This window comes from Galeopterus variegatus, unplaced genomic scaffold, assembly GCF_000696425.1.
Source record: "Galeopterus variegatus unplaced genomic scaffold, G_variegatus-3.0.2 Scaffold1592, whole genome shotgun sequence".
Taxonomy (NCBI): domain Eukaryota; kingdom Metazoa; phylum Chordata; class Mammalia; order Dermoptera; family Cynocephalidae; genus Galeopterus; species Galeopterus variegatus.
The window spans coordinates 28,207-51,129 of record NW_007727703.1 but is presented as its reverse complement, the minus strand read 5'-3'; the positions used below and the strand labels follow the sequence as shown (position 1 = coordinate 51,129).

Sequence of the window (22,923 nt, the reverse complement as noted above, 5' to 3'; positions counted from 1 at the left end):
AAAAAAAAAAAAAAAAAAAAAAAAAAAAAAGCTGCAGTCAGATGAAATTCAGCTGTTATCAATGCCTATGTTACTCTGTTGATCTCTCATCCAAGACAGCACTCGTTCTCAATATCCTTTCTCCATGAGAAGCTTTCCTGACTTTGTGCTTATGCCTTACTTCAGCCCTTCCATGATGGTACTCATAAAAACAGCAAATCAAGTGTTTGCTGTTTTCCTTTGTTTAGTGTAAGAAGTCTTTAATGAACTGTTTGTCTTTATCCAAATGTCATGTTTGCTTCCTAGATCTCCAAATGGTCCCTGTAGTCATGCTTTTCATTTTATAACCTAAACATTCTTATATTTCTTATGTTATTTTTTCCTTTAGCAGGATTTGTCAACAGCAGCACTATTGACGTTTGGGGCTGGATAATTCTTTATTGTGGGAGGCTGTCCTGTGCATTGCAGAATGTTTAGCATTATTCCTGCATGTCAGTAGCATCGTCCTTCCCTTTACATGCCCTCTGCATTGTGAAAAGCAAAAATGTCCTTAGACATTGCCAAATACCTCCTGGGAACAGGGGCAGGGAAGAGACAAAATTGCACTAAGTTGAGAACCATCACCCTATAGCCAAAAAAGATGTCCAAAAACAGCTGTATGGTTTCCACTTCCCAATGGAGAACATGTTCTATAAAACATTGGCTTTACCTCGTTAAAGAAGAAGAAAAACCGTTCTCGTAATTTATCTCCCCACTGTCTGACTTTTATTTGCGTGCAATCAATATTTTGCTAATCAGTACTCTGGGGAAGTTTATAAATGTTTATAGATTTTCATGAAAGATGTTATTTTAGACACCGTTAAACCTATGGACCTACATAGTTCTCCTTTTACTTAGCTTTAAATACTTGTTAAGAAGGATTATAATATATACAAAAGGAGTATTAAAATCCCTCAATGCAAACTATACATCTTTGGAATATCCTGTGGGTCCTTCCCAGTCCCATCCATTTACTCCCCAAAGCCCATCAGAGATAATGACTTAATTCCCTTGCTTTTCCCTTTAACATTATTACATATGCTTCTATCCTGAAACAACAAATTGTTTAGTTCTGTACATTTTTGAACTTTATATAATGGGAGTTATACTGTATGTATTCTGTGCCTTCCTCTTTTTTGTTCAGCATTGTGTTTGTGAGATTTATTCATGCTGATGCATGTAGCTACATGTTCTTCATTGTTGCTGCTATATGAAGGTACTTCAAAAAGTTCATGAAACAATAGAATTAAAAGATAATACAAATCTTTCTTTAAACTTTTTGAAGACCCTTCATAGTATTTTATTGTGACTATGCAGCATTGTATTTACCAATTCTCCTGTCAGTGGACATTGTGTTATATTCAATGTTTTTGCTATTATAAACTATGTTTCTATAAACATTCTTGAACTTCTTCTTGGCTGAGTTTTGTGAGTTTCTGCAGTTTGTGAGTTTCCCAGGAGTGAAGTTGCTGAGTCATAGGATATATGTACCATCAAATTTACTAGAAAATGCCAATTTATTTTTCAAAGTGACTGTACTAATTCTCATTCCCACTAGCAATGTGTGAGAGGTCCTATTACTCCACATCTTTTCCAATATTTGATATTACTGGACTTTAAAATTTTTGCCAATCTGGTGGGTATAAAATATTATCTTTTGTGATTCCATTTGTGTTTTCTTGGATACTTCTCCCTGAATATCTTTTCATATATTTTATAGATTGTTTGCAGCTCATCTTTTGTAAAGTTTCTGTTTTATATCTCTTGCTTATTTTTGAAAATTGGTTGCTTATTTTTTACATATTGATATGTGGGAGTTCTTTTTATATTCTGGTTACTAATCCCTTGACACTTACATTGAAAATATCTTCTCCCAGTTTGTAGTGTGTCTTATCCTTACCCTATGGCATTTTTTGATGAATAGAATTCTTAATTTTGTTGAATTTTTCTTTATGGTTTAAACCTTTTTGTGTCTTAAGAAATCTTTACCTACCATAAAATCATAAAAATATTCTATATTGCTTTCTAAATGTTTTATAGTTTTGCCTTTTGTATTTATGCGTTTGAACCATTTTGAGTTGATTTTTTTATGTATGCTCTCAGGTATGGAACCAAACATTTTTTCCATTTGAATGCTTGGTTGTCCACGTGAGAAGTCTACCTCTTCCTTCTCCTCCCCTCCCCTGCTCTGCCATGTTGCATCTGTCAAATATCAAGCATACATGTGTGGATCTATTTCTGGTCTATTTTCCTATCCTTGCCAATACACACTTATTGAATTATTTTAGCTTTTAAATAAGTCTTCACATATGAATAGTTTTAGAAAAAATCTATACAATTTTTCCTCACAATTATAAAAACAACTTCTAATTTGTCAGCATAGCACAGAATCAAATATAATGTAATTGATCATTTTGAACTTTCTGTATGACTTTGGTCTCATTTTATCTGATACTTGGTCATATCTGGACCCTATTATAATATATTATAATAAAAGAAGTGTGCAGGTATCAAGACTAGGGTCATGCAAAAGTAAATTAGAAGAATTTAATGTTTAAGTGAAACCCAAATTTGTCATTGCAAAAGAATATGTTTTTAAACAACCTTCTGAATGTGTAAACTTTAATAATTTAAATTAATAATTTAATTGTAAACTTTTAATATTAGGATGTTGACATCCAAACATCTGGGTACCAAGTTTTCTGATAGTCATTCTCCCACTGAGGCTTTGCATTATTTCACAAGTGAATATGGCATGTTCTTGACGGTCTGTGGTGTCAGCATTCTGTAGAATTCCCCTGTATCTGATATATCTATTAGTTTATTACAGCCCAGACACTGTGAGAGTACATGTTAATTTGTAGATTTATTGCTGTAGAAATAAGCCCTAAGTGCTGTGTTACTGCCCTTTTGTTTTATCTCACCTATGACTTTTATTCTAGCATTTCTTTACTAAGTTATATTATAAATGTTATATTTATAAAGTTATATTCCAAATATTATATATATATATATATATATATATATATACAAAATAATTAAAGTTAATTTTAAGTATATAATTTAAAATAAACACACTAATGTTGAATAAAAGTTTAAGTTAGTACAAATTTAGTTGAATCAATTCTCCCAGCTTCTTGAATTTCCTAATTGAGAAGTTTCTTTTACTTTTTTATTATTTCTACTATTGCTAAGTTTGCCGATATTTAGAGTTTTTAATCGTAAATTTAAAATGGTTGAGTATTTTGAGCATTACTCTCATCTACTTTTTCCAAGAGTTTTAAATTTATATTTATTAAGATAACTACAAAACTGAGGCATGAATACTATGCACTGTTTACCCCATCTCAGTGCAGGAGATAGAAAAGAGCAAATAAACATAAACAGAACCAGAAGATCTCTTATTTATATCTTGGAATATATGTCCATATTTCAAAACTATGATGTTATAATAGATTGTGACTTTTTTCAGGGAGGTGATAGTTCTGGTTAATTGTTAAAAATCCACTGTTGTCCTAAGTGTAGGTGAGTAATAAATAAAAACTTTGGGATGATGATGAAGACAGGGTGAACAGGCCTCTTGTTGGCATGAGACAGGTGCTTTTTAATTTGGAATTCCTTCAGAGAAGTGGTCCTGCCAGATGGGTAGATGAATGTCTGCTCAGTTAGCCCTGTGGTTCTTTAATAAAACACAGTTTTGGATGACATAATCTGAGATTAAAACTTGGCACAGAGCCTCAACATTTAATTTTTATCTTGAAAACTTTCAGTTTCTTAATTCTAAATGATTGCCTTTGATGAAAGTGCTTGATTTTGGTGTTATTAAGAGGGAAAGAGGAAAAAAAAAAGGGACATATACTAGTTGAAATACTTAGATTGTTTGGAAATAACCCAATTTGCTTTTCTTTAGTTGCTTGCGGCCAACCCCCTGTTGTAGAAAATGCCAAGACCTTTGGAAAGATGAAACCTCGTTATGAAATCAACTCCCTGATTAGATATCACTGCAAAGATGGTTTCATTCAACGCCACCTTCCAACTATCCGGTGTCTAGGAAATGGAAGATGGGCTATGCCTAAAATTACCTGCATGAACCGTAAGTGGTCCTTTAGAAAGAACGGACAACCGTGCTATAACAACTACTAGACACCCTCATTTTACGGCTACGGTATCAGTAGTTTAGGGTATGGAGCAAGTAATGTTGTTGTTTTCTTTCTTTCTTTCTTTTTTTCCTTCCATGTAGCATCTACATACCAAAGGACTTATTCTAAGAAATACTTTAAAAATTCCTCATCAGCAAAGGACAATTCAATAAATACATCAAAACATGAACATCGTTGGAGCCGGAGGTGGCAGGAGTCAAGGCGCTGATCCCTAAAATGGCGAACATTGGTTTTCATCATTTCAGCCAAAGTCCTAACTTCCTGTGCCTTTCCTATCACCTCAAGAAGTATTATCAGTTGGTTTGGATTTTTGGACCACCGTCCAGTCACTTTGGGTTGCTATGCTCCCAAAACCTTTTAAATGAAAGTATTGGTATTTCAAAAAGAAAGTAAACAAAATGAAAGAAAATGAGGGCAGAAAGTAACCATTTCCAGTCTATCTAATTTCTTTAGTTTTCTATCTGCCTGTACTGCAGACCATTTCCTAATGTACACCAGCCTACTGTACTATTTAAAAAGCTCAATTTCAGCACCAATGGCCGTGTAAATAAGATGATGTAATGTTGATTTTAATCCTGTATATAAAATAAAAAGTCACAATGAGTTCAGGCATATTTAATAATGATTATGGGCCTTAGAGGTCTTTAATCTTTGGTTTGGCTGCTTTTATGTACTTTGTTTAGGCTGGAAATGGTTTCCCTTGCCCTTTGACTGTCAGCGAGACTGAGAATGACTTTTCCTGGACAACTAGCAAATACAGAATCTTGTAGGTCACTGCACCCATCTCAGCCAGAGGTGCAGTTTGCTTCCACGTGATGCTGAAGCCTGACATTATCCATTAGGAATCTTGATGGAACTAGGGACTCCAGTGCGGAACTCTTCTTTGCTGCATTCCCTTTTCTTCGCTTACAAGAAAGGCCTGAATGGTGGACTTTTCTATGACCAGGAGCATTTTTTAGGGGTCAAAGTGCTAATTATTAACTCAACCAGGTCTACTTTTTAATGGCTTTCATAACACTAACTCATAAGGTTACAGATCAATGCATTGCAAATGGATATAGACCTAGGGCTCTGGAGGGTGGGGGATTGTTAAAACAACAACACATGCAAAAAAAAAAAAAAAAAAAAAAAAAAGAAATTTTGTATATATAACCATTTTAATCTTTTATAAAGTTTTGAATGTTCATGTATGAATGCTGCAGCTGTGAAACATACATAAATAAATGAAGTAAGCCATACTGATTTAATTTATTGGATGTTATTTTCCCCAAGACCTGAAAATTGACATAGTTTCTAGTTGTTTTTCAGTGTTAGCCTTTATACTTTCCCCACACAGTTTGGAACCATTTAATATAGGTACTTTGTCCCTGGTTAAATAATGTGATGAATAGATGCATCCAGTGTTTATTATGAAAAGAGTGGAAAAGTGTATAGTTAGCAGCAAATGGTGTTTGCCCATCCTAAGCAAGAAGCATATATGTAGAAATAGTGTGGGCGTTTCTTCCTGTTAGGTGGAGTGTATGTGTTGACTTTTCTCCCTGTCTCTTCCTTCCTACTCTGTTTTCTCCCCTTTATTTGAATAAAGTGACTGCTGAAGATGACTTTGAATCATTATCCACTTAATTTAATGTTTAAAGAAAAATCTGTAGTCAAAAGAAGGTATTTAGGACTCTTCCCCTTATTTCAGTTAGAGCAACTTTGAGAAAAGTAGATAACAAATAAAATGCGAATAGAAAAATAGGAAAAGCAAGCAGGGGCTGGCCCAACACTGATTCTTTTTCATGAAACCTCCTTTGGCTTAGAAGGAACGACTGTAGCTACAATCATACACAGTATCTTTAAGCAAGTTCCCTTGGTTGCTGCCTTAAATGTAATCCACTTTAGGTGTTCTACAGCACAGAACAACACTGTGTTGACCTATTAGGTTTTTATTTTTCCTTTTTCATTACAATGCACATAATTCTTTCCTGTATTTATATTATAACATGTATAGTGTAAAATGTGAATGACATTTTTTTTTGTGAATGAATGAAAATCTAAAATCTTTGTAACTTTTTATATCTGCTTTTGTTTCACCAAAGAAACCTAAAATCCTTCTTTTACTATACTGTGACTGGTCTGGTTATTTACAACTTTAAATGCTTGTGTGCACCAACATTTTTACATTCTGGTTCCATCATGGAGAACAAGCTGTTGGCTTGAATGAAATGATTTTGTGGCTAGCAAAGAGATGATTATATGGGTACCTGCAAAAATCGAGATAGTCATTTTAATAATGTTTTCATCTACATATTATGCATTAATCTCAAATACGAAAAAATAGGCAAGAAGAAAAGTGGTAGCTCACATTACAGAATGCTTCCTATGAACCAGGCCAACTGGTTTATGTGCATTAGCTCACAACCAGCCTGTGAATGAGGTGCTGTTACTGTCTGATTGATGAGGCATAGAAAGCTCAAGTTATTTGTCCAAAGTCACATGGCATGTAGTAGAAGCAGGCAATCTCTATAGCCTGCATGATATTCTAAAGAAAAATACAAAATATTATGTTCCGGCTGGTTATACATTTAGGAGGTTAGTTTACTTGCTAGATGATCATATCTAAAATAATTGTCAGAAGATGTCAAAAACATCAAGTTCCCATTCGTTCAGATATCCATCCATTTCTTCATTTTTCATTAATTCACTATTAAGTACTTACTGTGTGCCAGGCACTGTACTAGACCCCGAGGATTCAGCAGTGAATGGATTACACAGGTCTCTGCCTACATAGAGTTTATATACTGGATGGATCCCATGGGAATTATTTTAGAGCCCATTCTATTCAGTATCTGTGTTGGTAATCTGGAAGAACAAATCCATTATATGTTCTGTAATTGTATAGAAGATATTATTAAGATCAAAGGTAAGTTGTTACTTTGAGGTTTCTGGGAATGTCAAAAATATGCAGGGAGTTGGGCATGAATAGATGTAGAAGAGATTTTTTTTTTCTTTTTTGAGCTTGTCTTTTTACTTTGCAATCTGTCATATCTTTTACGCTGGGAATGTCAAAAATATGCAGGGAGTTGGGCATGAATAGATGTAGAAGAGATTTTTTTTTCTTTTTTGAGCTTGTCTTTTTACTTTGCAATCTGTCATATCTTTTACCTAGAACTTTAAACAGAAGTGACCCCAGGGAATATACAAGAATTTGCATTACTTGTGCATGTACATTCTCATTAAATATGTAAACATTTTATATATTAATCTAGATACAAATAATGGAATCTGTGGGATGTCCAGAATACTGAGACAGAGTGAAATTTAAAGAGACTTGTACTACGCAAGGTCAGCAAGTGGTGGCTCTCTATCCATTTTTAAATAGGGGACTATTTAAGAAGAGGTGGTTTTCCAGAGTAGCTGAAATGGAAAAGAAGAGAGATTGTATAGGGAGGGATGCATCGTTTTAATGTGATAGTAAGTAGACCTTTGCTGATCAAGTGAACTTGCAATATAGTATCGGGAGTAGGAACTGGATTAACCATGAGCTAGTTGCCCAGAAATCATACATCATGCACAGTAAGTTTATGAAGTTTGGGAAAAAAATCAGAAAAAGGGAAATAGGTTGCAAAAAGGTTCAGAGTTGATTTTGTGATTGACTATTTCCCAAGAAAATAATCTATGAGAGAAAATATATTCTAGATAAAGGCAAAAGATGGTATTATCAAGTGGGAAAGACTCAATGACGACCAACATTTTAATGTGTTTCTTTTTATGTTGCCTAACATTAGAAGAGCAGTGAAATGGTTTTCACAGAAAAAGGCCCATGGTGATGTGTTAGCACTGCTATTTGTGCATCTTTTCTTTTTTTATTATTGTGCTGCAACTTGCATTTGCTAAACTTGCATTTCTAAAAATCAGAATTCATCCAAATAGTTCTTTTCTAAAACAAGTCTACACAGAAAGTTTATAAAGGTCTCTGAATGAGTCATTCAAGATTGTATAATCTTTTCCCATTATTACTCATTTCTGTATGTTTTGATCCCAGCTGGACAAGAAAGAGCAAATGCCAAAATAGAACAAGAATGGTTTTGTTGAGGTGTTTACAGAATAAGCACAGCCTGGGTTTTAATTGGAATTTAATTCAGAGTTCTGAGTCCATTGAGTGATTGTTGCTGGAGATGAAAAGTTTCCTACCTTAGGCAGGAAGTCTTAAATGATTTTTGACAGTGTTGACGCTAAAATTTTAAGTTTTCAACAAAAAATGTTTTCATTATAAAGTTAAACAATTGTAAGGGATGTTATTTTGTCATATTTTAAATATTGCCATTCAAAAATAAACACGTAACATCACTCTCAAATATACTCAGTGGAATTTAAATATCATGTGGTTTGATACCTACCATCATCCTTTTAAAAAATACTTGAAGAAAAATAGTCTTTTTTAACAATCAGAAATTTTGTATTTTTCTTTGGACTCATTTTTTTAAAATTTCTGTTCTCCACATGGAATTTATCAAAATGTTACACATTTATATTCTTGACAGTCTTCTATTGATTAATCTATCAAACATATATACATCAAAATTTTTTCTTGTGAACCTAATGCTATGAAAGTTAAAAATTTTCTCATGAGTTATCATTATAATTCACTGATATACAATTGATTGAAAAAATGTAAAGCTACTACAAAATTTGAAAGATAATTATATAAATTATAAAATTTTATTAGAAATATATCTTACTGGGATGATTAGGGCTGTTTTTCCCAATTCACATTTCCATGGGTAAATAATACTTAAAACTAGAATGTGGCATTGTTTAGCATGACCTACTTCTATCTTGTTTTTATATATTTAAACACTGAGAAAATTTGTTTACATAAATAAGAAGGTGGAAATGACAGCTTTATTATGCAATTACAATGTTCCAAATTTTTAAGCTCTTTCTGAGTTATATGTAAATTCACATAGGGATCTATCAAAAGTTATTTTCCGGGGCCGGCCCGGTGGCGCACTGCTACAGTGCGCTGCTTGGGAGCGCGGCGGCGCTCCCGCCGAGCGTTCGGATCCCACATACAGACCAGTTCCCACTCACTGGCTGAGTGAGGGGCGGGTCGCCGAGGGTTCGGATCCCACATACAGACCAGTTCCCACTCACTGGCTGAGTGAGGGGCGGGTGCAGCACCGAGGGTTGCGATCCCTTGCCGGTCCCAGTCTGGTACGGGCGCGACACTGAGGGTTGCGGTCCGTTGCCGGACACGAAAAAAGACAAAAAAAGGAAAAAAAAAAGTTATTTTCAATTACCTCAGCTGACGTCTCAATGATGTCCTCAACTTTTTTTTGTAAACACTTGGCATGAAAAAGGATGTGTCACACTGTCATCAAAATCACTCATTTGAGTTGTCTTTTGTTTGTTCAGAGTTTTTCATTCCATGACAATATATCCTAAGACTCAGAATGGACAGAATGGATAAAGAAGTGTGTTTCATGTGGTGGTTGCTTTTTTTTTTTAAATAAAGTGGAAAAAGGGCAATTATCTCAAGTCGTTGGATCTCAAAAGTTTGTTTCCTGAAACATCAGCAATACTATCACCTAGGAATTTGTAAGAAATACAAATCCTGAGACCCACCCTATTGAAATAGAGATTTGGGGAGTGTGGAAAGCAACCTGGGTTTTGCAAATGCTCCAGGTGATTCTGATCAGTCTACAGTTGATGAGAAGTAGTATAAAGGAAGATGCAAAAGTAGAACCAGCAGCCTCCACCACAGAAACCTCAGGCAGACAGGTTTTAGGAAAGAGGCCAGATGGAAGTTAAAGTTCCAAAAATTATTTCCACTTGTATGCTCATGTAACCCTTGGAAAGTCTTAGGGTACTCCCAGGATCAGAGGCCTTGGAGACCACTGCTCTAAGAGACACAGTCTTTAAAGTACTTTCAGATTTTTAGTACATCATCTGTCCATATTTATGAGCATGTGTTCTATCAAACTGGTGATAATTACTTTTCAACCTTTGAACGGCCTCTGGTTTTACAAGAAAAATTGAACAAAGCTTTCGCTACAGGAAGAACTGAATAAAGCAGCATGATTAAAAATTCTCATTTCTTAAAGACCTAAAACAAAATTTTAAATGCAGGAATTAATTTACATTTAAAAACAGAAACAGAAGCAGAGAAGATATCATGTAACTTCCCAGTAACAGCCAGCCAGGAAAGGAACCTTAAATTAAGTGGTGAACTCTAGAAGAGATTTAGGTGGGAGAATACTTTGGAACAAATTGATCTCTGAATTACTCTAGTTCCTACACCAAATCACTCTCTCCCATGTTCACTAGCCAGATTGGATTCACCAGCCACTCAGTAATACCTATTGAGCACTTACCATGTTCCAGTCATTATGCTAGACATAAGGGATACTGTTACAAACAAGACTGGCTAAGTCCCTGTCCTTATGGAGTCTGATGGGAAAGATTAGTAATGGCACCAAAGTAGGAAGATAGGTAATTTCTCAAAATGTTGTTAAAGCCTCCATTGTGGGCCATCTCTTTCTTCTACTCTCTATCTTTGCCTGGTTACATTCATAACCATGGCTTTAACTACTCCCTACATTATGCTGCATTCCACAGGCATATTAAACTCTATATATTTCAAATTGAATTCACCCCTCTCCCCAATCATCTACACACCTTTTTTAAACCTAGGAGCATAAAAGTCATTCTAGCTGCTAATTTAATAAAGCTAGATGTTTAATCAATCACCAAATTCTATTAATTCTACCTCTGAAAGTTTCTCATGTCCATTCTCTTCTCTGTACCCCAGCTGTCCTCAATATATTGTATAGATGTACTCTCTGTAGATGCATCTCTTTACAAATTATCTTTACAGCTACTGCAGAGTGTTCTTTAAAATGTACCAATTGGAGCTTGATATCCCCCAGCACAGAATTCTTCAGAACCTATTGCCTAACAAAGTATAATTTTATGTGCACAGACCTTACTTACCTGTCCAATCTAATATTCTGCAAAATGCTTTGGAAAAACCCCTCAAACACTCTATTCCAGGCATTATGTGTTCAAGGAGAGTGGAAGGAATTGATTTAGAAATCTTAAGTAGTTCAACTATCAAATTTGTTGTAGTTTTTAATTTTAATTACATCAGTTTGGTTTCCTGTTCAATCTCTGATCAAAGTCAGACTCTCCCTGAAGCAGTTGTGTAGGAGGCAGAAATGAAAGACCAGAAACACTGTTTGACTCAGTGGAACATATTTTGCCCTTCCAGATACACTTTCCATACTTCTCTCTCTGCTCTGTGCTCCGAGAGACTGACTTGACTATACAGGCTGCTCCAATTGGGTCCAGCCATGGGGAACATAGCAGGAAATCAGCGAGAGAGGACAGTGATGTCAGTGTGTATGACCCCTTGGTTCCTTCCCAATCCCGTGAGATTGCCATGGGCTGGCGGTATTGCTAAAGCCATTACCTTCTACCAGGCAGCATTCTCCACACAGTCCTCTCTGCCTCCTGGTTCCACTGCTGCTCTCTCACCTTGACCTTTCAGAAAGGAGGTAGCAAGAGCTCTCCACTATTGTTGGCGCAAGAGACACTGCACTAGAAATTGTGATTTCCTCAAGCTGCTCACCTTTGTAATAGTCCCTTTATTAAACCCTCTTCAACTTATCCTGTTTCATGGGATCTGTTTTCTGTTGGGTTCCTGACTGACAAAGTGTTCTATGCATTTCTTCAGGGAAATTGTTGACGTAACCCAGTTTATATCAATCATAGGGTGGGCATGCTACATTACAGTCTGGAAGCCTCCACACAGGTTCCCTTGGTTTTCTTCCGTAGAGATTTATTGTGTGCTTTTATGAGATTATATTTTTAGTTCCTTTCTTGTAACCATTAAACACCAAACATGTGATTGTTGCAAGTGCCAGCCATTTTTCTGCCTCAGCTATGCATAAACATGGCTACACTGGTTGGTCCTAAGGCTGTGTTCTCTGGCTTAAATTTCCAAAATAAAATGTAATACTTCTCAGTGTGAGATCACAATCAAGTTCAGTTTTCAATGCTTGTTTTATAATTAGGAGCAAAAAAAAAAAAAAAAAAGAGTAGGAGTCAAGCTATATGGGCATAACAAGTTCCTCTGAGATTAAACCCCAATATTTTTTAAATTTTATGGCTATATATAAGAAAAGTAGGATGAGAAGGGTAGGAAGACTGCTATTTTTCACCTGCCAGCAGATTTTGTTTCTCTAGATAGAGGTATGCCTTTATTTTTCAGAGAAGATTTTTTCCCCCTTTGTTTTTGGAGAAGCTATTCCAGGAGGGCCTTTAGGTTATACAAGTTTAAGACTAAGCTCATACTTTGAAATGAATTGGTAAAAGAAGGAACCAAGCTGCTCTGCAACAAAAAGTAGATGTTGTTCTCATATACAGAATGTTGTATCCTTTAGATTAAGCTTTTATTTTAACACATATTTGATTTATTTTCTCTGGGGTCTTGATTCCAGGGAGTAGAAAATTCTTGGTAGAAGGTCTTTCTGAGTTGAAGAAAGAAGCTGGTTCTAGCAACATGGCAGCAGATGTACTGAAATGGAGAGAAACCTCCAGTAAACATCTGTTTGGGGGCCCATAAACTCTGAAAGTAGCCCGAAAAAGTACACAGTTTTGAGCATTGCTTAGCTGTATTAGAATACTGTGTTTCCTCAAGTCCTCAGGGTAGTTTTAAGTCTTCACCATGCTTTTCAAAAGTGAAAAATGGGCCATGCCTTCATTTGGGTGGGGTGGAGAGGTGGAAAGATCAGCAGCTGTCTTAGCCAGGTAGGGACGGCCTGGAGTTACACACCTGGCACTGGAAGGCTGCCTTGGGTCAGAGTGAAATGCAAGGAGGATTTATGGAACCAGGCAATGTTCCCTAAAGGAATGTGCCAAGAATATTTGGGGAGAGGATTCTGCTAAAATTTGTCTGTTTTTGTCAAATACCATGTGGTCTTGGAAATACCATTTTAGCACTAAAGGGAAATGCCAACTTCTTAAAACAAAATTTGGGAACATCTGTATTATACAGGCTTTTTAATAAGTAGTATGTTCATTGCATAATATGTGGCAATACTTTTACTTTTAACCTTGAGTCTCTTCTTAAAATATCAGGTAAATTAACAGATACGTTCATATTGTATAAGGATATATAGTTCGAGAAAAGTAATTTGGGAATTTTAAAATGAACATAATAAGCAAAGACACTAAGTAACCCAGCAAAAAGAAAAAAAAAAAGAAAATTTGCAAAGTAATTCCAGAAGAATGTGAGTAATACAGCAATATTATGGTTTTGAAGAAAGATTTGGGGAAGAAAGAATTCTTGCTGGGATTCTAGAGGCTATACTAATCCAGGTTGGGCCAAGACACGTCATTAAAAGACAGGCATTGGGATTTAGTGATGCTCTAATTAAGAAAGAAGGAAAGAAGAAAAATACTAAGTATAACATTTAGCATACAGAGTTTAGGAAAATAGAAATACTATGAAACATTCATGATAAAAATAGAAGACAGTTTACATGGAAAACCAATAAATATTGGAAGGTCACTGCCAATAGTACCAGTGTCAGTAAGGGGCTTGGGAATTTCTGATTATATAAGGATGAAACAAATTTAGAATTATTTTTAATTAAATAAGGGTTTGAAAACACAGAAATAACAGTCTGGTCCATCTTCAAAGGAGGAGATTCAGGGCAGAGATTAGACTAAGGTTGAAAGATACTGAAATAACAGAATGAATGGGCCACTGTGTTAATACTAGAAAACACATATCTAGGCTGAAAACAGCATGGACAATTAATGTTTATTGAAACATTACCGAAATTAGAACTCTCTCCATTAGACATCACGAAGACACTTTTAGATATGTGTTAAATTATGTCATTGCTTTTTGGTTGTTAGTTTATTACCTAACTAATACCAGTTCATTTTAAACTTGTTGAAAAATACAAAAAACACAAACAGAAAAGTAAATGCTTAAGAGAATATTTGCTTCAGATCACTATTTTTAACCCACATGGCTCCAAAGGGTGCTCAGTAACTGTGTAGAAGGCACTATTTATTGGGTGCCAGTCATTCTCATAAGTCTATTGCCATCTGTTTCTTTTCACACGAACATAAGCTCCATGAGCACAGGGCCTCTTCTGTCTTGTTGCTCTCTATGTTTCTAACACCTGCAATAGCCCCTGGCATGCAACAGGCACTCAATAAATATTTGTTAAATGAATGACTAAATCACCTCTCTTAATATTCACATTGATTTTACTGTCATTCCTATTTATTGACAAGGAAACAGAGGCACAGAGAGATTATGCTGACTGCCCAAAGTCACTTAGTGCATAAGAGGTAGATCTAAAGATGTACACGCAAAAAGTTTGACTCTGCAGCTCATTAACACATTTGCTTATTATTCCTTAGGCAGAGGTGGAGCCAGCAAAAACTGAGGTCAGTGGATGATGTTAATAACATCATAGTGAAACTAGGACAGAGACCTGTTATGTCCTTGTGACAGGCACCATCCAGAACCTATTACCTTACTTGTTGAGCAGTTCTATTAACCAGCAGCATCAGAAGCTGAGGACAAAAACAGGAAAATGTTAAGCTATTTGCCTCTCACCACTCTGCTCCAGAAATATGCCATCTGTGGTTGTCTGCCACCTAAATTAGTGGCTGGCTTAGCAAATAAGAATTACTCAGGCTATTGGGATTTCTAGAATATCAAATAAATGAATGTTTAGAAAAATACAGGTACAATTTATGTCTATCTAAGCCTGCAGAGTCAGAGTAAGTGTCAGTCACTTCATGCTGCATGTCAATACATTGTGACTCTCACTGTTGCCTATTTTACCAAAGTAAATATTTGCCATTAGAACAAAATTAGAAGATGTTTTCCTGCGAGATGTGGACAAATCTCCATGCAGCCATTTAACTCGATCCCAGAGATCAAGAAATGATTGCATGAAATTTGCAAATACACAGTCCACATGATAGCACTCATAGTAGTCAGATATGCTTATATCACATGTCCTAAGAGTATTCAATATAAACATTCGAATATGTGAGTGTTTGAAGTGAATACAAATTAAACAATCCAACTTTTGCTTTCAAAGAAAATGTAGCAGAAAAAAATATGGCAGTGTGCTCTAAGCTTTCATAACCTTTAGAAATCTATTTGTATTTAGGCTATAAATATAAGAGCACAACTTCATTCCTTTGTGCATTCATTTTTTCATTCATTCCACAAATATTTTTTGAGCAAGAACTACACTTTGAGAATTATTCTATTTTATTTCTTAGATTCATTTCAGACTTTATTACATCATAACTCCTCTGGTTTTTAGTAATTATTCTTGAAACATGAAAACTGCCCAGAAATCATCTGACAACATCCAATACCTGTGCTGACACACTAAAAATAAATATTATGTGTCTCAGGATTAAAGACGTTTCAAAGGAAGGCAAGCTTTGTTGGAAACTAGAAATAGACCGTGAGTTCAGATTAGAAATAAATGTTTGGGGGTAGGAAGAAAGATTTACATTCAAGCAACAAGCAGTTCGTAATAATTCAGGGCCAAATTAAGGACCCTGTTTTTGAAAATGTTGCCTCAAATATTTCTTTCAAAGTCATGTCTTCTGCCATCTTTAAGTAGACTTACAGTGTACTGACATGGTGCCAAACATTTTAGCTGAACTTTCTGCTCTTGTGTCTCCCAGTGTCTTGTTGGGAGTTGGTAACTGTGTACTTATGCTCACAGTAGACAGAAAAGCCCTCTTGCTTATCCTGAACACCACTGGAAGATCCTGAGTTGACCCTGTGAAGGGGGTGTTGGGGGGAGACACGGTGGCCAGACCACAGGCAATAGAGTCAGAGTAGGTGTGGTTGAAAGCAGATCTACCTAAAATGTGGGATCAGCATCCCCATCTACTAGCTAAGCAGATTCTTGAGGCTCAGTTTTCTCACCTAAGGTAGCTGGCTCCTAACTGGACCTAAGCTGGGGTTTAGGATTTGGTGCTATCTGATAAACAGTGAAAAGATAATTCATAGGAATCATTTTTATTTTTTTAATGAATACATTTCCATGGTGGGCAGGGTTTGGTTTAGCTGAAAGTTAAAGGAAAAGGTATTTCCTTTTTCCTTTTTCTTTCCCTTGGTGGAGAAGTGAGAGGACAGAGACCTATCCCATCTACACCTACCCCTTGAGGCAGAAGCTGAAGGAGCTATTTTTATTAGAGACTGAAGCCAAGCCTTATGCAGTGCCGGGCTTTAAGGCAAAAGGGACAAAATGTGATCCACAGTTGGAGGGAATGGGCAAAGTGAATTGAGTGGCTCTGGCACAGTGTGAGCTGCAGAGAACACAACAGGGCATCAGTGGGAATGTCTGGACACCCAGAAAGAATCAGAGGCCACTTTGGTAGCTGGTTATGCTATGAGGCCCTCTGTATAGATGGAAGCAAGAGCTGGACTCAGTTATTTCAGCCATCGTGATTCCCTCTGAGGCTATTCAGTGAAGAGGATGGTATGTGAGGCCAAAGGTGTTTCAAACATTTCTGTTTAGTAGCACTAGAGCCCTTTTTACTTACATTGAAAACTTATTCCAAACATAGACATACTAAACTCATCAAAGCAGAGCCCTCTGTGGTGAAGCGGGGAGAACCGGAGGCTCTGTGCAGCCCCCCAGGCATTTGTATCTTTTACTGCTCCCCTAAGTGAAAACTTATTCCAAACATAGACATACTAAACTCATCAAAGCAGAGCCCTCTGTGGTGAAGCAGGGAGAACCGGAGGCTCTGTGCAGCCCCCCAGGCATTTGTATCTTTTACTGCTCCCCTAAGGGCTTCTAATTTGTGCTCAAGATTGAGAACCACTGTCTTAGAGAAGTGCTCCTCAAACTTTAATGTACGTAGGAATCACCTGGGGATCTTGTTAAGAGGCAGATTCCAATTCAGGAGGTCTGGGATGGGGTCTCAGGTTCCATGTATCTAACAAGCTCCCAGGTGATGTGATGTGGCTGGAAGGGAAAACACTTTGAATAGCAAGATCTTGGTCACTGGTTCTCACACTTCAGTGGGCATCACTGAATCTCCTGGAGTGCTTATTAAAGCATAGATTACTGTGCCCAGATCCCAGAGTTTCTGATCTGGTAGGTTTAGGATGGGATCTGATAATTTGCCTTTCTAATTTGTTTGCAGGTGATGCAGCTGTGGCATGATCACGTAGTGCTGCTGTAGATTGGATGCCCCTGCAACCTCATTGAAGCTTAAATCCCCACTGTAATGGTTGAGGGTGGGAAATCCTATTATGGTAATTGAAAGATAGGCCCTTGAAGAGGTGATTAGATTGTAGGACCGTGCTGTAGTGAATGGATTAATAATGGTGGTCAGGGTCGTAGCTCTGAGGGCTATAAAAGGAGAGCACGTGAGCAGTCAGTCTCTCTCTGCTCCACCGTTTTCTACCATGTGAGATCTCTGCATTGCTGTAAAGCCACCACCAAAGAAGGCCCTCACCATAAGTGTTCCCTGGACTTTGGACTTCCCAGCCTCCAAAACGGTGAGCAATAAATTTCATATTCCTACAAATTACCCAGTTCCATGTATTTTCTGAGAAACAGACTAATACAAGGGCCATGGTTCTCAAACCTGGCCACAGGTGGCAAACGTATAAAACATATGCTAGGTACCTCCACCCCTCGCCTTACACCCTCTTACCCCACCCTCCACTCCACTATTTCTCACAGAATCTGATTTAAAGCCCCCTTGGATTTCATTCCAAGTATAATACTAGTTGTCTCTGCATTTAGAAATAATTCGTGACTGGATTAAAGGTGTTTTCAGGCAGATTGCTGATGAAATCCTGACAACTGAACTATAAGCCTTCGTCCAGACATGTGAATGAATAATCCCTATGATGCAAATACTATCACTAATGTCTCTCTTATTAACATGAGGGAGACTCAGAAAGGTTAACCAGACAATTCTTTAATTCCTATAGAAAAATATATTAAAAGGTACACCAATTGGTTAATTTTGAAATCTACTCATGCCAAACCAGCAATATAGTTTTGCTCACACTTTCTATTAGCTTGGGTCTGTTCCATTAAGGGTTATGTGGCAGAAGTTAATTACTGGGAGCCTGTAATTTGAAGTGACAGGTAATTGAAACTTGGGTTCTCTATGAAAATCTGTGTAATGCATAATGCATTATTCAACAGTAATTATTTAAAACACAAATGAAGCCGATTGAAGTCAGCTCCACGAATTGGTGGTTAATATTAAAATTGAAACTGCACATAATTAACGTGGGTCCAAAAAAGCTCATTTCAAGCTAGCCTGCAAAAATTATTTTTTGTCATTTGGTATTAATTATGACATGCTAATATGCCTAGTTTTATTTGGTCCTTGTACATTTATTTGCCTCATGTACTCAGGATGAAAAGCAGAATGGAAGTTCTAAATCCAAGAAAGGAAAAAAATGATCTATTCCACACTTGTATTAATATTTAATCTTCTTTACTGAATTAATACTCAGAGGTTTCTAACACAAGCCTCAGCGGAAATGGTGACTTTTAAAAGAATATGAAATTGGATTTTAGTTTCAAATAGAATGTTATTTTATAAAATTTGATCACTCATTTTTTTCTGAATGGAAATAAGTCTCATTAGAACAATGGGAAGCATGTCACCAATAGTTTATATATACACACTATGATAAATACATACTAGATAAGCAATATATAATAAATATATAAATAATATAAAGATTATATATGAATATATGCATATATACATAAAATTTTCTTTCTGGTTTTTGGCTCTGAAATTGTCCATCTATAGCTTTGGGTCCTGCAGTAAGTAACATTGCTTATGATAAGGTATCCCGTACAAGAGCAGAAAAATTGTACAGATTTCTAAAAGTATCGTTGAAGTAATAGCTATTGGTAAATATGCTTCTGTTATTTGCAGAAAATATCTCAGAATTCTGCAGTGTACCTTTCTCCAGTACAAATATGCTGTACTGCTATGAAAATAGCAACAACTTCCTCTGCCACCTATTTGCAACTCAGGGCACTGGGAGCAAAATTAAAATCCTTTCCCATTAAAATCTTTGTGGAGACTTTGGAATCATAAATTCCAGTGCTTACTTTTCTTCAGGATCAATCTCTAAGGCTAGTGATCTTTGTAATGAAAATAACCTTACCACGGGTATAAAGATTTATAAATGTAGTATAAAAAGAAACTACAGATTTTCCTGACCCCAGGTTCTTCTGGCTGACTATTGGAAAAAAACATAAATTCTCTTCCTAGTCCAATCATTTTTTTAAAAATGATAAAGATAATATTTTCCACAGGTCCCCTGGCTAAGGAGGACACATTGGCTGTGTTTTATGCCAGGAAGTATTTGATCCAGTTGAGTATTCATTTAAACTCCTCTCGTAGCATTTCCTTCATGGGCATCTCCCTTGCTGGTTCCTCCACTTCTTTCCTATTTATACTTTCTTCCTTGTTGATAAAATGCCATATACAAAGATACTCCAAAAAATTCATGGAAGAATTCAGATTATCTTCTAATTTCATTTTTCCATGAAGTTTTTTTTTTTTTTTTTGGTCTTTTTTGTCTTTTTCCGTGTCTGGCAACCAATCGCAACCCTCAGTGTTGCCCCCGTACCGGACCGGGGACCGGCAACGGGATCGCAACCCTCGGTGTTGCTCCCGCGCCTCGCTCAGCCAGTGAGCGGGAACCGGTTTGTATGTGGGATCCGAACCCTCAGGCGGGAGCGCCACCGCGCTTCCCAAGCGGCGCACTTATCCAGTGCGCCACCGGGCCGGCCCTCCATGAACTTTTTGAAGTACCCTCGTATGTATTTATGACTCAGCCTGGACCTCTATTTTGAATTCCAAATATAGTCAGTTGCCTGCCCTGCATCTCTACTTGAATGTTAATAGGCATTGGAAACTTAATTCATCCAAATACAGACTCCTAACCTCCCCTCCTACTTCCTCCATCCGTTGTCTTCCCTAGCTTGTCACCTCTACTGCTACCACCCCAGTCCAAGCCACAATTACCTCATGCCTGGAGTAAGCAATGGCCTCCTGTTTGGACTCACGAGTCCATCCAGGCCCCACTTTAGTTTACCAGAGCAGCTAGAGTGAGCCTGTGAAAGCCTAAGCTGGAGCATGCCACTCCACTATTGAGTATCTTCTAATGGGTGTCCATGTGTGTCAGAGTGAGTGCTGCAAATGCACCCCGTTTGTGTGGGTTCTGTATACAACAGGCCCCTCAGTGCCTCTCGGATTCCTCCTGCTGCTCTCCTCCATAGTCACTCTGCTCCAGCCCTACCAGGCTCTTTGCTGCTCCTTGAGCATGACAGACCCACTCCCACCTCCATGCTTTGCACTTGCTTTTTTGTCTGCCTGCACCACTCACCCTCCAGAGAGCCACTTGGCTGCTTCTCTCACGTCCTTCAGATGTTTACTAAAATGCCACTTTTTCAGTGGGGCCTTCCTTGAACATCTATTTAAAATTTCAACCCCATTGTTCAACACTAACCCTTCAGTCCTTCCTATAAATCATTTACTGTTTTATTTTTTACATGATACTCTTTTTCAGCTGAAAGTGTATTATTTATTTCTTTGTTTACTTTTTTGCTCATCTTCCTTACTAGCTCTGAGAGCCTATAACTGTAACCCACTGGAGACTCAGCACATATCTGTGGTATAGATGAATGCTCTTGCTTTCTCTGAAAAATGAAAAACCAGTTGAAGAGATTTGCTTGGAGGTTGTTAATTATCTCTACTTCTCAGCTATACAAATAGAAAGGCATCTTTTCAGTTTTCTCACTTGTTCCTCATCTCCCAGGGATCACTGTCCAGTGCTGCCTGTAGTTCAATATCTGAAAATCATTGTTTTATATTTTTATGGGGTTTTTTTTTAGTTGCTTAAGACAAAGGATAAATTTAGTCCCTATTACTCTATCCTGGGGGGAAATGTACAACTCCATGTATATGATTCTTATGACTACAAATGGTTGTTTGTTCTTTGTATGGACTTGACTTCTTACACGTGGTACATTTGACATATGGACTTCTTACAAATGGGACATTTCACATAAAGGCAATTCTTGCAGTTTGTTGTATCTTTTCCCCATTTCTATCCTGGGTCCTTAGTACCTAAATCAATATGCTACTATTTTGCGATGCCATGCGTGATACTGAGGACACATGAACACAAATTTAGAAGGGTCTACATAGCATTTCCTCATTTGTTTCCTAAGGCTTGTCTTTTTTTATTTCGTATCTGATTGGTTTTAAAAAATGATACAACCAGATCCTAGAGTAGATGCTTCTAGGAGACCCAAAGTCCAAGGTGTGACCTGAGTCTACATGGTGCTTTGAGCAATTCTTGCTTATTTTTCAGTATACCAGACAGGTTGTTTCAAATCTGAAAGTTAGGAAACACACTAAATAAATAAGTGCAAGAATTTAAATGTTCTAAGAGTCAATGTAAGGCTTGTGTTGTAAGAAGAGGTCCCTCTCCTTCCCCCTGAAAATGTATTTAAATACTAACATTGAATTGATATAAAAATTTATTCAGTAGATCTATACTTGGAAATTTGGAATATGGTTCGCAACAATAAGAAATATTTTCTATAGAAAATCAGGCTTCTATTACATTGATTTCTAGGCAGAAGATTTCAGCTTAAATGTCCCAGTATTGCCTTTCTACAAACTGAGAAGTGGATAATTAGATATGAATTCATCTACTAGCACTCGTACTTTCTATTTTCACTTAGAACAAAACAATTTTCTCCATTAGATAAAATGCTGAAAATGGATGATTTTATTATAGAATAGAAAATTCTTTGTTACTTAATCTTCTGTGTCATGAAAGGAAAACACATAAAGAACTTTGAGAAAGACTTTTTGTTGGTAATTGTCCTAGTATGTGGTGCCAATTCCTGCATTCAGACCTGGTCTGGAGCCAAGAAATTGTATATGGAAACTCATAATGTATTTTTTATATTTATAGAAATAAGACATGAAGAATATAATGATAGCCTGGAAGAGGGACAAAACAAATTCAGGTCGAACAACAGTTCTAATGCAAATTGGTGATATCAACTAGTGAACGTTTTTTAAGCCAAACTTGAGTTTTAGATGTAAATAGAATATTGACATCTAAAGTTACTGTTCCATAACACCGGGTTAACGCTAATGGCCTGACATCAGTGTTTAGTTTTTAGTTGCTAACTTGGGAGATTTTGGTTAATGAGTTGATTAGAAGACATGACTCGAGAAAATCTCATTTACCAGAAATCTCTGAGAGACCCTTGTTATTCATTGTGTAGGAATGGATTTTGTGTAGGGGGATTGTGACAAGGGAGGAAGGGAAAGATGACTTTCTCTGTCAAACTTATATAGACCAGTCCCAAAATGACAGAGTCTAAATTGCCCTAAAAATATTTTTGGGACACTGGAACAAAATGTGAAAGTACACTCATTCATTCAACAGACATATAAATATGTATAAGCAGGAATTATTACCAGTCACTCTAGCTATTTTGGGAACACTACTGAACAACAAAAAAAACATTCTCTTAATTCCTGCCCTCATGGAGATTATGTCCTAGTGGGTGGTAGACACACAATAAAAATAAACATAATAAATAAGTATATTACAAAGCAGAGAAAGGGATAATGACATTGGGACAAACCGTGAGGAGGGGGATGGGGACAGGCA

At 36.7% G+C, this 22,923-nt stretch overlaps 1 protein-coding gene across 3 annotated transcripts in view; it reads left to right on the top strand.

Annotated features, from left to right (window-relative positions):
- VCAN (versican) overlaps positions 1–6,285 on the top strand; it is a 110,155-nt gene extending 103,870 nt beyond the window's left edge. For all 3 annotated transcript variants that reach the window (XM_008577865.1, XM_008577864.1, XM_008577863.1), the window contains 2 exons: positions 3,929–4,111; positions 4,259–6,285. In XM_008577865.1, coding sequence (XP_008576087.1) covers positions 3,929–4,111; positions 4,259–4,386 — 311 coding nt within the window. In that variant the 3' untranslated portion in view covers positions 4,387–6,285. The remainder of the gene's footprint in view (positions 1–3,928; positions 4,112–4,258) is intronic.
- The last annotated feature ends 16,638 nt before the right edge of the window (positions 6,286–22,923 follow it).